The sequence below is a fragment of the Euwallacea similis genome, chromosome 21 (genome assembly GCF_039881205.1).
Source record: "Euwallacea similis isolate ESF13 chromosome 21, ESF131.1, whole genome shotgun sequence".
NCBI lineage: Eukaryota > Metazoa > Arthropoda > Insecta > Coleoptera > Curculionidae > Euwallacea > Euwallacea similis.
The window spans coordinates 846,264-863,005 of NC_089629.1; the positions used below are offsets into that span (position 1 = coordinate 846,264).

General features: G+C 35.8%; 3 protein-coding genes across 5 annotated transcripts; 2 read left to right on the forward strand and 1 right to left on the reverse strand.

Moving 5' to 3' along the window:
- Positions 1-14: 14 nt before the first annotated feature.
- On the reverse strand, positions 15-5,235 carry LOC136415825 (arginine/serine-rich protein PNISR). 3 transcript variants are annotated; one of them, XM_066400663.1, is made up of 12 exons: positions 4,924-5,227; positions 3,928-4,246; positions 3,597-3,872; positions 3,383-3,546; positions 3,237-3,329; positions 3,072-3,180; positions 2,780-2,833; positions 2,001-2,092; positions 1,781-1,949; positions 1,433-1,664; positions 1,070-1,383; positions 15-269 (listed from the first exon to the last, which is right to left on the reverse strand). In XM_066400663.1, exons 1-11 carry the CDS (start codon positions 5,089-5,091, stop codon positions 1,110-1,112), a joined length of 1,950 nt encoding a protein of 649 aa, XP_066256760.1. In that variant the 5' UTR covers positions 5,092-5,227; the 3' UTR covers positions 15-269; positions 1,070-1,109. The 3 variants fall into 3 exon arrangements, with proteins under 3 accessions (XP_066256760.1, XP_066256759.1, XP_066256762.1); XM_066400662.1 differs by having other exon boundaries at positions 15-1,383; XM_066400665.1 differs by lacking the exon at positions 15-269 and having other exon boundaries at positions 1,246-1,383; positions 1,803-1,949; positions 4,924-5,235.
- A 481-nt stretch (positions 5,236-5,716) lies between these two features.
- On the forward strand, positions 5,717-8,966 carry LOC136415831 (gastrula zinc finger protein XlCGF57.1-like). The gene is made up of 7 exons (XM_066400678.1): positions 5,717-5,984; positions 6,047-6,328; positions 6,381-6,726; positions 7,169-7,306; positions 7,360-7,473; positions 7,522-7,679; positions 8,403-8,966. Exons 1-7 carry the CDS (start codon positions 5,823-5,825, stop codon positions 8,559-8,561), a joined length of 1,359 nt encoding a protein of 452 aa, XP_066256775.1. The 5' UTR covers positions 5,717-5,822; the 3' UTR covers positions 8,562-8,966.
- Positions 8,967-10,588: 1,622 nt separating this feature from the next.
- LOC136415832 (tubulin alpha-1 chain) lies at positions 10,589-14,139 on the forward strand. The gene is made up of 3 exons (XM_066400679.1): positions 10,589-10,726; positions 12,506-12,770; positions 12,967-14,139. The coding sequence occupies exons 1-3, from the start codon at positions 10,724-10,726 to the stop codon at positions 14,049-14,051; spliced, it is 1,353 nt and encodes a 450-aa protein (XP_066256776.1). The 5' UTR covers positions 10,589-10,723; the 3' UTR covers positions 14,052-14,139.
- The last annotated feature ends 2,603 nt before the right edge of the window (positions 14,140-16,742 follow it).

Consider the following 16,742-nt stretch of genomic DNA (forward strand, 5'->3'; position numbering starts at 1 on the left):
GTCTTACAACTGCATAAAGTACTTTTGTGTTTAATCTCTGAAGAATCCTACATACCTATTAATTTAAGTTCAAAGCATTTGAAACAAACGCAGAAGTAACTCCAAAAATTAAAAAAATCTTTGAAGCATATTATTGGATGTGCTTGATAAATTAAGGTTTACACTAACTCTGCAAGCCTTTCGAGTTATTTGAGAAGTTAATACGTATTTAAATTACATACTTAGAATCGATAGCGTATTTACACCGAAGTTTAGCATCTCTTCTTAATCTGAAAAAAGAACTGAAATTAGCAGGGGAAATGCGAAAACAAAAAATATAATACTTCACATAGAGAAACAAAAACAGTAGATCTTCGTATAATGAATTGAAGGTTTTAATACAGGGTGACTCATTCTAAGTGTCCAATTAAGATTCTGAAGAATTAAAAGCTAATTTCATTGAATTCAATGCCTAGCAGACTAGATCCTAGATTTTTTGCGAATCGTTTCATGAGTGCAGAATTGCCAATTTATACCGAAACCAATAGAAACACGGAAATTCAAGAGGAACACAATGAAAATTTTCTCGTCTATTATCGCACGTCTCACACTATATTTAAAAAATGATTATCTTGAAAACAGCTGAAAATTGAAATTCCAAAAATGTCGAAATTTACAGTGTATCATTCGAAATTTTCACGTTATCATTAGACTCTAATATAACTGACTATTTGGCCCTTCTTAAAACGTTATTTTGAGAAGTATCCTGATATAATTTACTTTCGCTATATACCAAATTTCAAAAACTCATCTTTTATAATTCCCCAGAACTTTTAATACGGCACTTACCGCGAATCACTCTGTATAGTAACTCGAAATTAAAAAAATCTTTCAAGATCAAATTACAAATTTGATTTTAGTTTTCGACATCAATCGAATATTCAGCTTTTACTTGAATCTGAAATATTTTGCACGAAGTCTGTGGAACTGGTACGATACATAATTTGACCTTAAACAAATTGCAGTGTAACATAACCAATAATCAAAAATCGGGGAAAACATTTGTTAAGGAGCATCAATAAAATACAACCTGCACTGTCCATTGGTAATATTTCTTTTCTCCCATTGCCTCATCTCCTATGAGACCTCTTACCCCTGCTGGAAGACCTTGACCTACGAGAGCGCGACGACGACCGACGCGATCTCTTTCTGTGTGATCGACTTCTTGACCTAGACCTAGTCGATTTTTTACTTCTTGAAGATCTTAAGGAAAACGATTTATATTTCCGGTCGTACGATCTACTTCGAGAACGAGACCGTCGACATTTCCTAGCTTTCCTTGACGAATAAGAACGCGAACGTGACCTCCGAGATCTTTTGGAGTGGCGAGAATCTGACCTAGAGCTGCAGAAGTGCTTCTAGTTGTAGGCGTCCGTTTATAGAAAAGACTTACCGCCTGCTCCTTTTCTTAGACTCTGTGCTATCTCGCCTTTTATAACTGTCTACAGACCTGTCCCTTTTGGAGCTTCTGCCTTCACTCGACGACCTGGAGTGTCGTCGGTTGGATTTACGATCGGAGTCGAGGGAACTGCTTGAAGACCGTCTGCGAGACTTCGAATCGGCGTGATTCGAACTACTACTAGAAGCATTTTCGTTGGGGCTATTTGTTCGCTTTGTAGAATTTTCTATTGAAAAAAATATGGATAATTCAACATTATGCTATAGAATGGTTATGCGAAGTGTTGTTTGTCTCAACTTTTTTCTGAAAGTGGGATGCGAAGAAAAACATCCAAATACTGACCTTGAATGTTAGCTTGGTCTACCTGTGATTCGTTATTTCGGGAATCCACGCTCGATGAGCGACTACTTATACTGGGACTGCGGCCTCGCTTCCGATCAACCTCGGCCAACCGCTCTTTAATTTCTTGTTCAGTTTTTGAAAATGCAACCTGACGTTTTTTAATAGATTCCTAAAATTGTCTTCTGTAATAGAATTTGAAATCAACGTTAAATGAGCTTACTCTCAATTCAGCTTCTGAATCAGAGCTGCCACGTTTCCGGTCTTCGTTGTCCGAATCCTCGCTCGATGATTCTTCGTCATAGGCACCCAGACCTAATACGTTTCCTTGTCATAAAATCATCATTACGTATTAATATGCGTAATGATGTTACTTGCTTAGTAACTAGCTTAGTAACTTCAGTTAGGTAAGCTCGCTTAACGATTCAATTATATTTCATCCTATATTTCAGCCTCGTCTGTGTAAATAAGTTAGTCCTTAGGAGGCGATTTAGTAGAGAAATACAGAGAGATCATTTAAATTTTATATCTAGCCAACTGTAGGATTTTACACAAGAGAAGATAAAAAGTAGGTCGTAGCTTGATCACATGTCGCAATATGACTTTAAAATGAATTTTTGACAAAGGAGCCGAGTAAGGTTATGTTGCTTTGCTTACTTTTATTGACATACGTTCTTTTCTTCAACAAACTTCACAGTTGACTAGATATGAAATTTAAATGATCTCTCTGTATATTTGAATAAACGCTCCTGAAGAGGCGGTCCGGACTTTTGTAACACCCTGTATTTTATTTATGAATAATTACAAGAAAATTCAGAGATTTTTCTCAATAAAAAAATCCTTAAATTGCCGTTGCAAAGCGTTATGGCATAAAAAAAACTGCCAAAAAAGTTAAACATTATTTGCCGAAATTCCCAACACAGATAGGCATAAATAATGTCAATTTTTAGCACTCAAATCTACAATAACTAATCTTTCTCTCATAAAATAATGAATACTTACCAAGTTTGGCTTTAATGAGGACACCACTGGGTGTTGAAGCTAGCAGATCCAATGCTGAAGTGTATAACATTCAATTAATAAGAACTATTCAATATTATCCTTTGTCTACCCGCTATAAAAAGGCTTAAAAACTTTGACTGTATTTCAGTTAAAGTTAAAAGTTTTAGCCAATCACTTCAGTCAACAAAAACACCCGAATGCTTACCGAATTTTCTTGTTGTTTTATAATCACAGTAATAGAAAAATTAAAAATCACCAACGATATCGGTAAAGAAATAACTTATTACAATACCTTTACGTTTTTTAATATACCGTTGACGTTCTTCTTTGCAAACCTGCTCAATCAATTCATTTGTAACTTTTAAAAGGATTTCCGTCATAGATTTACGCACTTTCAACATCTGAGGGAAAAAATCACATATAAGATTAACAAATAGTTCCCAAACACTCTACTTGCCACTTCTTCTGGGGTTAAAGAAACAGGTGGAGGTGGGGAAGCTTTCTTAACCTTGACGGGGCGATCATCTTCAGAATTTTCATTATCACTCTCCTGCAATGCAATTGTTAAAAAACCATTAACTCTATGAAAAGAAAATGCCTTACAAATCGGCTTTTCTTCAACAAATTTTTCTCTTTAATTGTGTGCCTTAGAATTTCCATCTTCTCTTTCTCTTCCTGTTTCCACTTCTCAGCTATCTCATCATTGACTAGTTTCTCCTTTTCCTTCTCCAACTGCTTCACTTTGTCGCGCTCCATTTTCTCTAATCCTGAAAAACTCATATTGCATCCCATTCGCGTTCCACCGCCACCAAAACACCTTCTCTGATCCAGGCTGGAAGTTGTTTTCTCCTATTTGTATCCAAAAGTGGAGGAGGTACTGCAGGTACCTCAGGAGTCACAGGGATAGCTGCACCAGTGTCTCCACCAGCTGCAGGAGTAATTATAGTAACCTTAGTGGGGACATTAACTTTGCTATAACGCTTATTATGTGGTTTAATTTCAGTCTGAGTTATTTTGCCCACCGCCATTCCTGTCCAAAAAGTAGGCTGACCACTAAGGTCATTATTTGACGACTGCGATGAAGTATTGTAGCCTTGTAAAAAATATGTAAATACAGAAATCAAACTAAAGGAACAGTAGTTCCTCACCACCATAAGGCATCGCATTATCACTAGCAGAATCAGGAAATATTCTATTGGGTGTTGGTAGTAAGGGTGGTTTTGTGGAAGTTAAATTAAGTTGTGGAGGAATTGCTCCAGGAGTATTCCAACTATTGTTCCAATTCCAATTTTGACCATTGGGGGCCGTTGGAGGGTTCCAATTGCTCCAAGCCTCAGCCCCTGGAGCTGGAGGGGTCCCATTCGGACCTGATGTATTCCATGAAGGAGGTTCTTCTTTTTCAGTTTCAACATCCATCTCAGCTTCTCCACCTTCAACTGGGTGTGCATCTTGGTGATGCCTTTCAGGCTATTGACATAAGCAAACATGAAATAAATGGAGAAATTAACTTTTTAACCCTAGAATACTAATGTATCGTAAATTTTACGACGCTCGATTTTGTTTATCTGAATTCATAAGGGTCCCTTTCATCCTGAGTCGCTAATCTTTTAGTACCTTCCTGATTATTGTCAAGCTAAATACCAACGAATTATCTTGGTAGGTAATTATTTCATGTCTCTACTGGTGCAAGCATTGTAAATGTATGACACATTAGTATTAACGTGTGATAAAAGCACATTAGTATTCTAAGGTTAAGCCAGGGAAGCAGTGAATTTGGAGAAAGGGCTAGGTAGAAGTACCTTTTCATTAGATGGGTTACGGAAAATGTATTGAACATAATGAAGGAGACATAGTATGTACCCTTTTTGTAAGAAAAGTTGAGGTAAAGAAAGCTCTTATATAGGACATTTCAAAAAGGTTCTGCCAAACTTAAGGGTGTTATATAAGACATTACAGGAATAATTTTTGCATAGAAACCCTTAATCAAAAATCTGCGATTTTGGTCAGGAGCAGATTTATGAAAACTTTCTACTTTTTATCCCTCTACTAAACTGATCTATGGCTCGGCTATTCTATTATTTGGCATAGTAATACATCCCACATGTAATATTTCCTGGGCACTGATCTGGAATGGAATAGATTACCTGATTTTCCCCTGGAATAGGAGGTGGACCGGCTTCCTTCATAATAATCCATTGATGGGCCAATGCAGCCCAATCTACTTGATCATTGGGTGTGTTTTTATATGCGGCGGGGTTCATTGCCCATTGGGTGTATTTCTGAGAATCGGTAGACTCACTTCCCGAATACATTTTCCGCAGGGTGTCTCAATTTGTAGAAAATAGTGAAAAAATAAATTAAATTAACATTTTGGAAATTGCTTTTCGGCTTCTTCTTCTTTAATTTGTCTTTCTTGCTTAAGCTATGGCTATGGCGTCTCCTCTTACAGGCAATTTGCCAGCACGTTCAGCCAGCACTTCTGGGACTTAGAAAGTACCTTTTTCTAAAAGAACATGTGAGAGAGAAATAAATTTTTATCGATGTTGGTTCGTCAAAAATTTTCATTCCCAAATTTTATTGGACAAAATCTCCTATTTCATACTGAGCTGTTTCACAGTAATACGTGGAAATATCAGTTTTTAGAAGTTCTACTCAGTTATTGGTCAATTTTTGAGTTTCTTTTATAAATTGGCCAATGATCACGTAGAACGAAATTAAAATGGCGTTTTCACATTTTATTTCAGAGCAATTATTACATATTCCTATAGAATCGGGAACCAGAACTTGCCGGAGCCATATTCCCAATTCTGTTTTCCGGAGGGCCGAAAGAGGGCTAAAGAGGTTTTCCATGATGATTTCCCAGGTGATGTGTTGCGTTACGTATCACGTCATTTTCAAAAAAACAAACAATTTTTTTCCTTAAATTTTAAATTTAGTAAAGTAGTTGTTCAGTTCAATATATTTACATATCACGATAAGGAACTGTCAGGATGAGCTTAGCTAATAATACAATAGGAAGCGATTATTGAGTAGATAATTAAAAATGGACCTATCATCCTACAAAAACGTTGTAGACTTAAAAAATATCTGCAGGACCTGCATGAATAACCAAATCTACAGAAAGAAAATAGAAGATGAGAAAATCCGAGTGGATAATAGAACCATTACAGTTCTTGAGCTCCTAAATACTGTCCATGAGGTGAAAGTAAGTATGCTCAAATCATAAAAAAGCTTAATCATTGATACTAAAATAACCATATTTTTAAGCTTTACAAGGGATTTCCTGATGAGATATGTTCCACTTGCATTGAGCAATTACGTACCTTTTACAAGTTCAAACTACAGGTAGAGAAGTCAGAGTCAGTGTTAAAAAAACACTTGGGTCCTTTTGATGATCGCAATCCCACAGCAAGCTCTTTGGGCTCTAAAGACTTAAACTCCTTAAATTTTCCTCGCAATTTGCATAAACCACTTTCCCCTTTATTTGTTAAGACTGAATTGAATAGCCGCTTTGAATTGAAAATTGAAAACCAACCATTAGATTTAAAGGTAGGTGACTTGAAGTTTCAGTTCAACGCAAATTAATTCAAATGACATGTAGATAAATGAAGCCGATATTGATCTTGGCCCACTTAAAATATCTGATGACTGTAGTACAGAACATCCTAGTGAAAAACTGAAATTAGACACCATTCATGATAAAAATAAAGCTAATCTTAGTGGTGTCAATTCAGATTTGAAAAATTTACATGAAGATGAAGGGAAAGATGAGGAACCAGCTATTGATCCGGCAGTATGCACCACATGTAATAAAACCTTTAAATCTAAGTACATATTGAATGTGCACTTGAAGAGGCACAAATTTAAAGGCCAGTTTCTCTGCACATTGTGTGGGAAAGGATTCAATTCACAGGGATGCCTTAATAGACATACTAGAGTACATACAGGTAAACAGAAAATGAGAAATTTTTTAATGTTTAGGAATTTGGTGCTACCAAATGTCAGTCACTGCCACTCCAGTGTCATTTACTTATCCAAGTTCACATTTTGAAATCTGTGAAACAAATTTGTATTTTTTTAATATTTGAAAATAAATATCTGAACACTGACTTTTAAGAGCAAAAACATATATGCATGTATCAATGTTATTCTTTTCATTTATAACACCACAATACAAATATTGGAGTGTGTGAAAGTCATCAGGGAAGTTATCAATCTCATTCCCTTGATTTAGTCCAAATATAATATACATCAATGCAGGTAAGACCAAGGTATTGCACTTCACTTTGAAGCAGGTGCATGATGCTCAGCTGAAGCAGCCAGATGTCTTGGAGTATTCCTGCATTCTAAATTGTCAATACTTTTTTAGAACTTATTTTCAATTTTTAGGGGAAAAAAATTATCAATGTGAAATCTGCCAGAAACGTTTTCCTTCCTCTAACAACCTAAATATACACCTGCGTACCCACACTGGAGTAAAACCATATCTGTGCAATCTTTGTGGGAAATCCTTTAGCAATCGTACAGGTAAATGCATTTCAATTATATTATTAAGGTGAAAAACAAGAGCTCTATTCAAGGTTTAAATTTTCACGTTCGTACACACAGCAAAGAGAGGCCCTATGCGTGTGATGTATGCGGAAAATCATTTGGAGCACAAAGCCATTTAGATTGGCATAAAATGATCCACACCGGTAAGAAATCGTATTAATCGTATCTAATAACCCAATCGATTTTTAAAGGTGAGAGGCCATTTCCATGTGACCAGTGCGAGAAGGCGTTCATCAAAAAATGTGACCTTCAACGTCATCAATCCGTCCACACTGGCGAGAAACCGTTCGCTTGCAATTTTTGTGATAAACGATTCAGTACTAAAGTTCACCTACAATATCACACAATGGTAACAAAATATAGTTAAATTTTTGCCCTACGACAGTTTAAAAACGCTTTGCAAATTTTATAATGTAATTATCATGTATACAGTCCCAAATTCGACGATAACCATTGGAATCTCACTAACCATATATAAGAGATACAAAGTCGGCTAAATTGTGATAAAATAGTACGATTATCTTCTAAATCAAATTGTTTTTGATTGTTTACGAATTTCAGTTTCTGCTGGATCTCCTGAAATCAATGAATATATCAATATAAAAAATGTATGGAACACCCTTATCAGCATTATTGCTGAATAAGGAGCTAGGCAAAGGAAGACTTATGTAGAAATCAATATGCAAGAGAGAGACCGATTTATCCATTTGTACATCTATTACTTTGAGAGTGTCATTAATTTTTTTTTAGATATTTCCGGAATCATTACCAATATTCTTAATCCCAAACTGCCCTCGACTGGGGAAATATTTTCTCTAAATTATTGTTTGTTGTTTCTCTAAAATGTTTTTTGGTAAAAAACATTTAATCGACTCTGCATCTCAAATGGTTTCAGCGATTTCAAGGGCTACCCTGTACAGATTGTCTGATTTGAAATACCCCACCATTTTACTAAAACAAAAGTTGTAGAACTTGTAAATGTAAAATTGTAATAAAGTTAAAATACAACTTTTGTATTAACTCGATCATTGCTAAATTTTTTAACAAAATATTGTAAGATGTAATATTTAAGGTACACACTGAAGAGAGGCCGCATAAATGTCCAGCTTGTGGGAAAGGTTTTATTCGGCGGTACTATTTGAGAGATCACATGTTGAAACATCATGGCACTTTGGACGGAACAACTTTGGAAGAAAAAGTGATGCCCATCAAGAAACCTGAAAATACTTAGATTTTGCACACTCTCAGCCATATGATTCATCATACATTTACTCATGATTTTGGGCTTGATTGCGGGTCTGTGTATAAGAAAAAATCATAATATACTAAATGTTCTGGGGACCATTTTTACTATCAATAATTGCCAAAGACCTTCATTATTACTTGTATTTTAAGGGATAAGTAATGTAAAACCAAATTTTGTAATTTACTTTATAATTACGTTATATGTCAGTACAACGTAGGGCACAATATTTATTATCTAATTATTACATTAGATATAAATGTTTTACATTATTGTTCACATATATTCTGATAGTTACTTTTCTTGCTGTAGAAGGGCCACTATTAATTAAAGTTGTTGAAGTTATTTGTTTTATAATTTAATAATATATTTCAGTTTGTCCTGCACACGTTTCTTTACTTATTTGTCTTTCATAAGATTTAGTTACCAGCTTAATTTTGATATTTTGAAGAATTTAAAAAATATATAAAAATGTTGCATTGTTTATAAATGGTTTTACTATTTCATATTGTGATGGTACACAGTCCTTCGTTCTACAACTCTCGTATTTACTTATGAATCGAAACAAATACGAAATATACGAAAACGAATCACGATCTCTTTAATCATATATTGCACAAGAATCGAAAGAAAGCGATTTGGCATTTTAAAAGTAATTAATGTTGGTGAAATTGTTTCTCAAAACTGCGATTCGCTCCTCATTTAATCAATCTCTCAACTCTGCTAGTTTCCGAGATTCGTTCACTAACCATAACGAAATTAACTCATATTTGTGGAGTTATACCAAATATGGACATGAGACAATACTTAACAACCATACTCGGTATCACCATACCCAAATGCGACCGCCTACCGACCTGTTGTTTATATCTACATAATATGGTAAAGAAAGTGGGACGGCATGCCCACCTTAGGTGGTACTGACATATGGGTTGAATTATGTTTTTAAGCCCAAATTTTTATTTGCAATTTATCTAAATAGTAGATATCCATATTACAATACTTATAACACGAAACTCATGTTATAGAAATGCCTTTTCAAAGCCCTGGATTCCCTTGAATGTTGATGCCCCCCGCTTTATGTCGGTTCCCAAATTAGCACATAAGACATAAGAACTTTTTGGTTTCCCCGATCCTTATTTATCTATTTTCATGTGAAATCTATTTTTATGATGTTAAATTAAAGAGGGTTTGATGATCCAGTACTGACTGTGAATTTGGGTGGTGGACTTTCCTGGTCGGCGGTTTTTCTTAGAAATGGGGGGCACCGATCAGGAATTTCGTTCGCCAGACTTGCTGAGACCGGTCCTGTGATGATCCAGGCATTTCTTTACAGCTATTCTTACATTTCTAAAATTAAAGTAGGAGTGCTGTTTTTCTTTGATTTTAAACCCTGCGAGCCTTGCATGCATCGAGAATTTACTTAGCTTCTCAACAAAATATTTATTATTTACAGCATATACATATAACCAAGCTGAAATATATACAAATGTACTGATTTATGAACTTAAGAACAAATTGAATCAAAATCGATCCAAACTAACATGCAAATCAACAAATGAGATCACCAGACGTGGACAAAATAGGGATTGTCTAGCCTGAGGTATAGACAAGGGCGGGGACGGGGACAAATGGGACATGGAAACATGGAAAAACATTACAGGTCAGGGTTGTAATTAAAGTATTTTTACTGTCAGCAACATTGGGAAGGTCCCAATTTGCTTTGACGGATACTAGACGTTCAATGCGGGAATATTTTATTACTGTCAATCACAATCACAATTGATTACGATTATTTGCCCATCCAAACATATCTGGAATTATTGTACAAATTTCATAAAATTCTAAACTTTCCACCAATCCTGGTAAAAAGGATGGAATGAAAGACTAACAGAGCACTCCCGCATCAAACGAATTTCATCGACTGTTGGCGTTAACCGTTAGGTCACGTGAACGCCAATCCACCAATAGCAATTGAATGCTGAGGCGTCGGTCCTCCGACGTCACCTCACATATAAATACCAGGTGCACTGATAATTTTCTACAGTTCTGCAGTTAATTCGGGGGCTTCATTACCTGCTCTTTGAATAAAACTCGCACTTTGAACAAATTTCTGTTTCTTAGTCATTTCGTAGTGAAACTTATACAAAATGGTGAGTTAATTGTGGAATGTCTGATGATGTTTCATTGTATAAATTGTGTCTTGATCGAGAATAAACCATGTTGTATATTGTAATTGTTGCTAAAAAACATAAAATACGGGAGTGGAAGTTGCGGGAGCCATTTTGAGACGCCACCCGGCATTTTAGAATGTTTCCCGTTTCAGTCGTTTTGTTCTTCATAACCGTATTGATTATTGATCCAGTGTTTCAAACCACATTTGTTGTTATTCAACTCCATCAAAAAAGTGCAGTTCTGAAATAAACACTTCCCATCAAATTGGTTCTTGCCGAGTTCAGTCCCAGGTGCTTCTGAAAACGGTTTTAAAACCGTTGCATGTAACGTCAGCAATGAAAATAAAAATATCAATATTTTCAAACCATATGTAACGGTATTAGCAAGGAAAAACGGCTTATGGTGCTTTTGTTATTTTCAAGAAATCTTAATTTTTCATTTATCTTTATGTCTCTGCCGCTCTTTTCCATATATGAGGAAGATAAAGAGAGGCAAAAATCTTTGCAAATATGTAACAAAAATAATTAATTATGTTTATTCTCAAGTGCTATTTATCTACGGTCTGTTGAGTAAAAATTCCAATTTTGTCTGAAGACATTCACCGAACGGAGAGGTTTTTTTACATTCTAAAGTTATTAATACATAGGAGAAAAGGGGCCTACCTGCCAGCTCATCCATCTAGAACAATGACCTTCCTCTCCTTTATTTTTAACGGTTAAAGTTTTGGAGTCTGTACTCAAACAGTCATTTTCAGTGATCATTTCATGGGGCATAAATAAATTTCTCGTGTAATCTAAATTTTGTCAAAGTGCATTTTTATGGCGATCTGCTTTGCTAAAACTTTATAGCAATTTCTAGAAATATGATAAATTTCTCAACTGCTTGTTTCACCTGAAGTGACCCCAATTTTTTACACTCCGCCCAAAAAGTATGGTGTGACCCAGCCCCTGGCAAATGATGGAATTTAATTTCCGTTACTTTACTACGGCTAGAAACTAAAGTCACATTTGATGGGGATACCATGTAATAAATTATATGGATTTGGCACTTTCACTGGCGATTTCATCAGCAAAAGTTGACTTTTCGTTCTTTCAAGTTTATTAAAAGTTGTCGTTGTTCTTAGCCATATGCCATCCTATCCGGTTATCATTCTTCTTTCTACCCAATATGGGTATTATTTATTTTCGGCAAGAACAAATTTTTTTCCTTTCTTTTTTTAGACTGTTTAGCATTAAACGTTCTCAAGATTACAGGACGTTTTGAAGTTTTATGTTATATTAGGGTCATGTATTAATTCATAAAGTTATTGTAATAACAACTTAGAATTAATGCGTTACTGCTTTCCTGCAATTGTTTTTATAATGTGGATCCCAATCATTATCTCAAAAAATGCCTTTTATATCACCAGTTTAAATCTGAGCATCTAATTGAGATAGCTTATTTTAGAGATATGTACTCGTTGGTAAAAATAATATAAAAGAAATTCATCTCCCATACTCATGATTTCTCTTTAACTTATTTAATATATACATATGTGAGAAAAAATAGTTTACTACACGCCAACCCATGAAAAACAATAAGCTTTTGTTTTTTTATCTTTTAATTGTTAAAACCGATTTTTCTACTTGCTAAATGCCAATTAAGACCGACGTTACCGCTAGTTTTGAACGTGATACCAATTCCATTAATACCCCAAACTTCTTTACCTTTACCTTTTTTTTGAAAGAGTTGAAGAGTTAAAACATTATTTTTTACAGCGTGAATGTATCTCAGTTCATGTCGGCCAGGCTGGTGTCCAGATTGGTAATGCCTGCTGGGAGCTTTACTGCCTGGAGCATGGCATTCAACCTGACGGTCAAATGCCCTCCGATAAAACGGTCGGCGGAGGCGACGACAGCTTCAACACTTTCTTCAGTGAAACTGGTGCCGGAAAACACGTCCCCAGAGCCGTGTTTGTAGACTTGGAACCCACTGTTGTAGATGAAGTGAGGACCGGCACCTACAGACAGTTGTTCCATCCAGGTAAGTCATAAAAATTCAGGATCTAGTTGTTTATCAGTAAATTTCGGGAAGCTGCAAGATTGAAATATGTCAATTTGTTATAACTTTGCTAGGGAAATCCCAAGAAAATTATCTGATAATTGCATTCCTGTAAATCATCAGTACTAATACTAAAAAATTCAGATTTAGTTATAAAACCTTTTTTTATTCTTTTCAGAACAACTTATTACTGGTAAAGAAGATGCTGCTAACAACTACGCTCGTGGTCACTACACCATCGGCAAAGAAATTGTCGACTTGGTTTTGGACAGAATCAGAAAATTAGCAGATCAGTGCACTGGATTACAAGGTTTCTTAATCTTCCACTCATTCGGAGGTGGTACCGGATCCGGTTTCACTTCCCTATTGATGGAACGTCTGTCTGTCGACTACGGCAAGAAATCTAAACTCGAATTCGCTATCTATCCCGCACCACAAGTATCGACCGCTGTTGTTGAACCCTACAACTCAATCTTGACTACCCACACTACTTTGGAGCATTCCGACTGCGCTTTCATGGTTGACAACGAGGCTATTTACGACATCTGCCGCAGAAACTTGGACATCGAAAGACCCACTTACACGAACTTGAACAGGCTTATCGGACAAATCGTTTCCTCTATTACCGCTTCATTGAGATTCGACGGCGCTTTGAATGTGGACTTAACCGAATTTCAAACCAACTTGGTACCTTACCCCCGTATCCACTTCCCATTGGTTACGTACGCTCCTGTTATTTCTGCAGAGAAGGCTTACCATGAACAACTTTCCGTGGCTGAAATTACCAATGCCTGCTTTGAACCTGCCAACCAGATGGTGAAATGCGACCCCCGTCATGGCAAATACATGGCTTGTTGCATGTTGTACCGAGGAGATGTGGTTCCCAAAGACGTTAACGCTGCAATTGCCACAATCAAGACCAAGAGGACCATTCAGTTCGTCGACTGGTGTCCAACTGGATTCAAAGTAGGCATCAACTACCAACCTCCAACTGTTGTACCTGGAGGTGACTTGGCCAAAGTACAACGTGCCGTTTGCATGTTGTCCAACACCACCGCCATCGCCGAAGCTTGGGCTAGGTTGGATCACAAATTCGATTTGATGTACGCTAAACGTGCTTTTGTTCATTGGTATGTCGGTGAGGGAATGGAAGAAGGAGAGTTCTCTGAGGCTCGTGAAGATTTGGCCGCCTTGGAGAAGGACTACGAAGAAGTTGGAATGGATTCTGGAGAAGGCGAGGGTGAAGGTGCCGAGGAATATTAAACCCCGAGTGTGTCTCACAATTTTTTCGTCGTTTGTCTTTTGTCAGATTTTTTGAAAAAAGAAACAACGTTTCCTGCACCGACTGAAATATGTGTTTTATTTAGCAAATATCCTATAAGAACAGTTCAAGCCTCTAGAGGATTGAATTTTGACCGAGCATGTGGAAATGTCGGTTTTGGGCTAGCAGAGCAATCCTTGCTCGAAGAATGTTTTACTCGCCAAAGTACAGAATCCTAATTAGGAAATGTAGTGTTGTGTAACGGGTGGGATTCTGCGGGACGAGCGAAGCGAGGCCTCGCAACTTGACACAAGTTACTGTACGATGAAGAAATCAAAAGAGAAAGGCAGAAATTCGAACTCTATCGAGTTGCGCCACGTACCTGTGAACTACGGTAATAATAAGCAGGCATACTTTTTTTAAATTATTATCGAACATTGTAGTTCGGAGGTGGCAAAGTCATCCACTATACATTAAATCGCTGAAAACTCCCTAGGTGAGGCTAGCACTTTGAAATCATACGACATATGGCGACTACCTTTACCCCTTGATTCGCACATCTGCCGGATCCAACGAAAGCAGCACCTGACCATGGGGTATTATATACCATATATGTACAGGACGTTTCCTAATCACGCACCGCAATTCAGAAGCACATTATCCCGTGGCAAAAATAAAGTTAAGTTTGGTATATAAACATGAGGTCTAAAGTGGTTCGTTATGGATGCTAAAACCATTTTTCCTTATCGTGGTCACTAGTAATTAATTCAAAATATACATGTATAGCGAGATCTCCTGTAGAATTAAAGGAGAAAATTAAGCATTTAAAATACGCTTACGTGACCTCATTCCATTTGAAGCTTGAATTACCTAAAATGGTGATATCACGCCTATGCAACGAACGCTGGCCATGAGTCACTCGCCATTTATAGTAATGTTTTCGTACAAGGTAACCATACCAGATTATACATATATTTGCTTATTCCCAATCTGTAATTACAAACACATATGTATTTGTCACATTAGAATTAGTAATAAGTAGAACTTGTTCACTTGCAACTTGTAGGGTTTTAGAACAATTCTCTGATATTTGATAAGATAGGTAGAAATCTTATTACGTGAAATTATGATTAATAAAATGCAAGAGCATTTTTTCACTCTGTTTGAGGAATGAGAACCCAGTGTCGAGCATTTTTGTTGTCAAAAACCCAGATAGTTAATCAATTTGAATAAGCAAGCAATTACCGGAAATGAAATGTTATTTTTGTACCAACTTTTATTAATTTTCAATAACAAATGCGTGCCCTATACTTATAATATTCATATGGTTACAAATTATAAAAATAAAAACATAAATAATAACTGGCGGGTTGGTAATGCAAAGCTTGACGTGGGATAGTTAAGTCGATAATTGCACAGAAATACAGAATAACTATACCTAGAATGTTATATGGACCTCTTACCTACCAACATCACCTGATTAAAAGTATTTAAAAAAATATTTACAGGGACGCCTACTTGAGATTTCAACTTAGGATTTAATTAATACATTTTAAATAACGTGTTCTAATCGCCTTTTGAAAGAATCTTTTTTATTGTTGAAGTAACAATATAAAGTATTTTTCCACTACTACCTTGAAAAGACACTTTTTGCGAATGTTTCATGACTAAGTCCGTTTTCTAGCTTTTTTTTAACAATTGAATAAAAGAGTAATAATGAGACGCCTATGAGTCATTATTTACCTAGGAAGCTAATCGGCTGCAATGTCATCATCCTTATTGACGTTTTATGCATATTGATTGTCATGAAAATGAAGGTCAAAGGAAACTGACGTTTCAGACAAGTTGTCATGTGTTTCAAATTTAATTTGTGCTTAATTTAAATAAGCATATTATAATTTAATAAAATTTAGTAGTGAAAAAAATTGTATTTTGCAGTTGTGAAGTACATGTGACATTCATGTCTTAAATCCCTCAGCGCTCCGCGTTTCGGGACTTAAACTTAACGTTCGGGTATTGATAATGTAGTTCACAATATTGGTGTATATTAAATGATATATTATCTATATAACTAATGCTGCATTTTTACACGATTTTTATGCGTCAAAAGTCCCAGTACACTCACATATATTACAAATATGTCTTGAATAAAAATTACTACATTTTCAACAGAGGCGTTACAATTTTTGAACACTTGAAAAATGCATCATTTGATGCATTTTGTTGATTTATTTGTTGAATTTGATAAACAAACGAAATTTTCACCACAATCTAGTGATGTTAGTAATTAATTACTAGTGAGGTACCTACAAATTCATAAACAATCCAATTACCTTAGTATATATATAACCCCTGTTAATAAAACACAACCATGGCAAATATTTTTATGTTTAGTGTAAAACCAGCAAACATTATAAGTACCAAAATCGACAATTCCAGGAGACTGAATTACCACTTAATTACTTCCTTAAATTTCTTATAAGTTATTTGCATAGTCGAAACGCTTTATACGGTTCTCCCATATTTTAATCGGTTATTTTGTTAAAACAATCAAATTTGGTCATCTTGTGCAGAGTGTCGATGTCCTAAATTCGAGGCTCACTATTGTGATCTCTGCAAGCGTAGGAGATACGATTTCGTTTAAATGAGGGTAAAATTGCGTATTTGTGCAGTTGTCAAACTTCAGTTATAAA

Excerpts from the sequence above, each read along its gene's own strand:
- LOC136415825 (XM_066400663.1), bottom strand. The coding sequence starts at position 5,091 with ATGTATTCGGGAAGTGAGTCTACCGATTCTCAGAAATACACCCAATGG. Across the intron at positions 4,247-4,923 it reads CTATTCCAGGGGAAAATCAG|CCTGAAAGGCATCACCAAGA; the intron begins GTAATCTATTCC and ends TTATGTCAATAG. Across the intron at positions 1,950-2,000 it reads ATTCAGAAGCTGAATTGAGA|GAATCTATTAAAAAACGTCA; the intron begins GTAAGCTCATTT and ends AGACAATTTTAG.
- LOC136415831 (XM_066400678.1), top strand. The coding sequence starts at position 5,823 with ATGGACCTATCATCCTACAAAAACGTTGTAGACTTAAAAAATATCTGC. Across the intron at positions 6,329-6,380 it reads ACCAACCATTAGATTTAAAG|ATAAATGAAGCCGATATTGA; the intron begins GTAGGTGACTTG and ends AATGACATGTAG. Across the intron at positions 7,680-8,402 it reads ACCTACAATATCACACAATG|GTACACACTGAAGAGAGGCC; the intron begins GTAACAAAATAT and ends GTAATATTTAAG.
- LOC136415832 (XM_066400679.1), top strand. Across the intron at positions 12,771-12,966 it reads CAGACAGTTGTTCCATCCAG|AACAACTTATTACTGGTAAA; the intron begins GTAAGTCATAAA and ends TATTCTTTTCAG.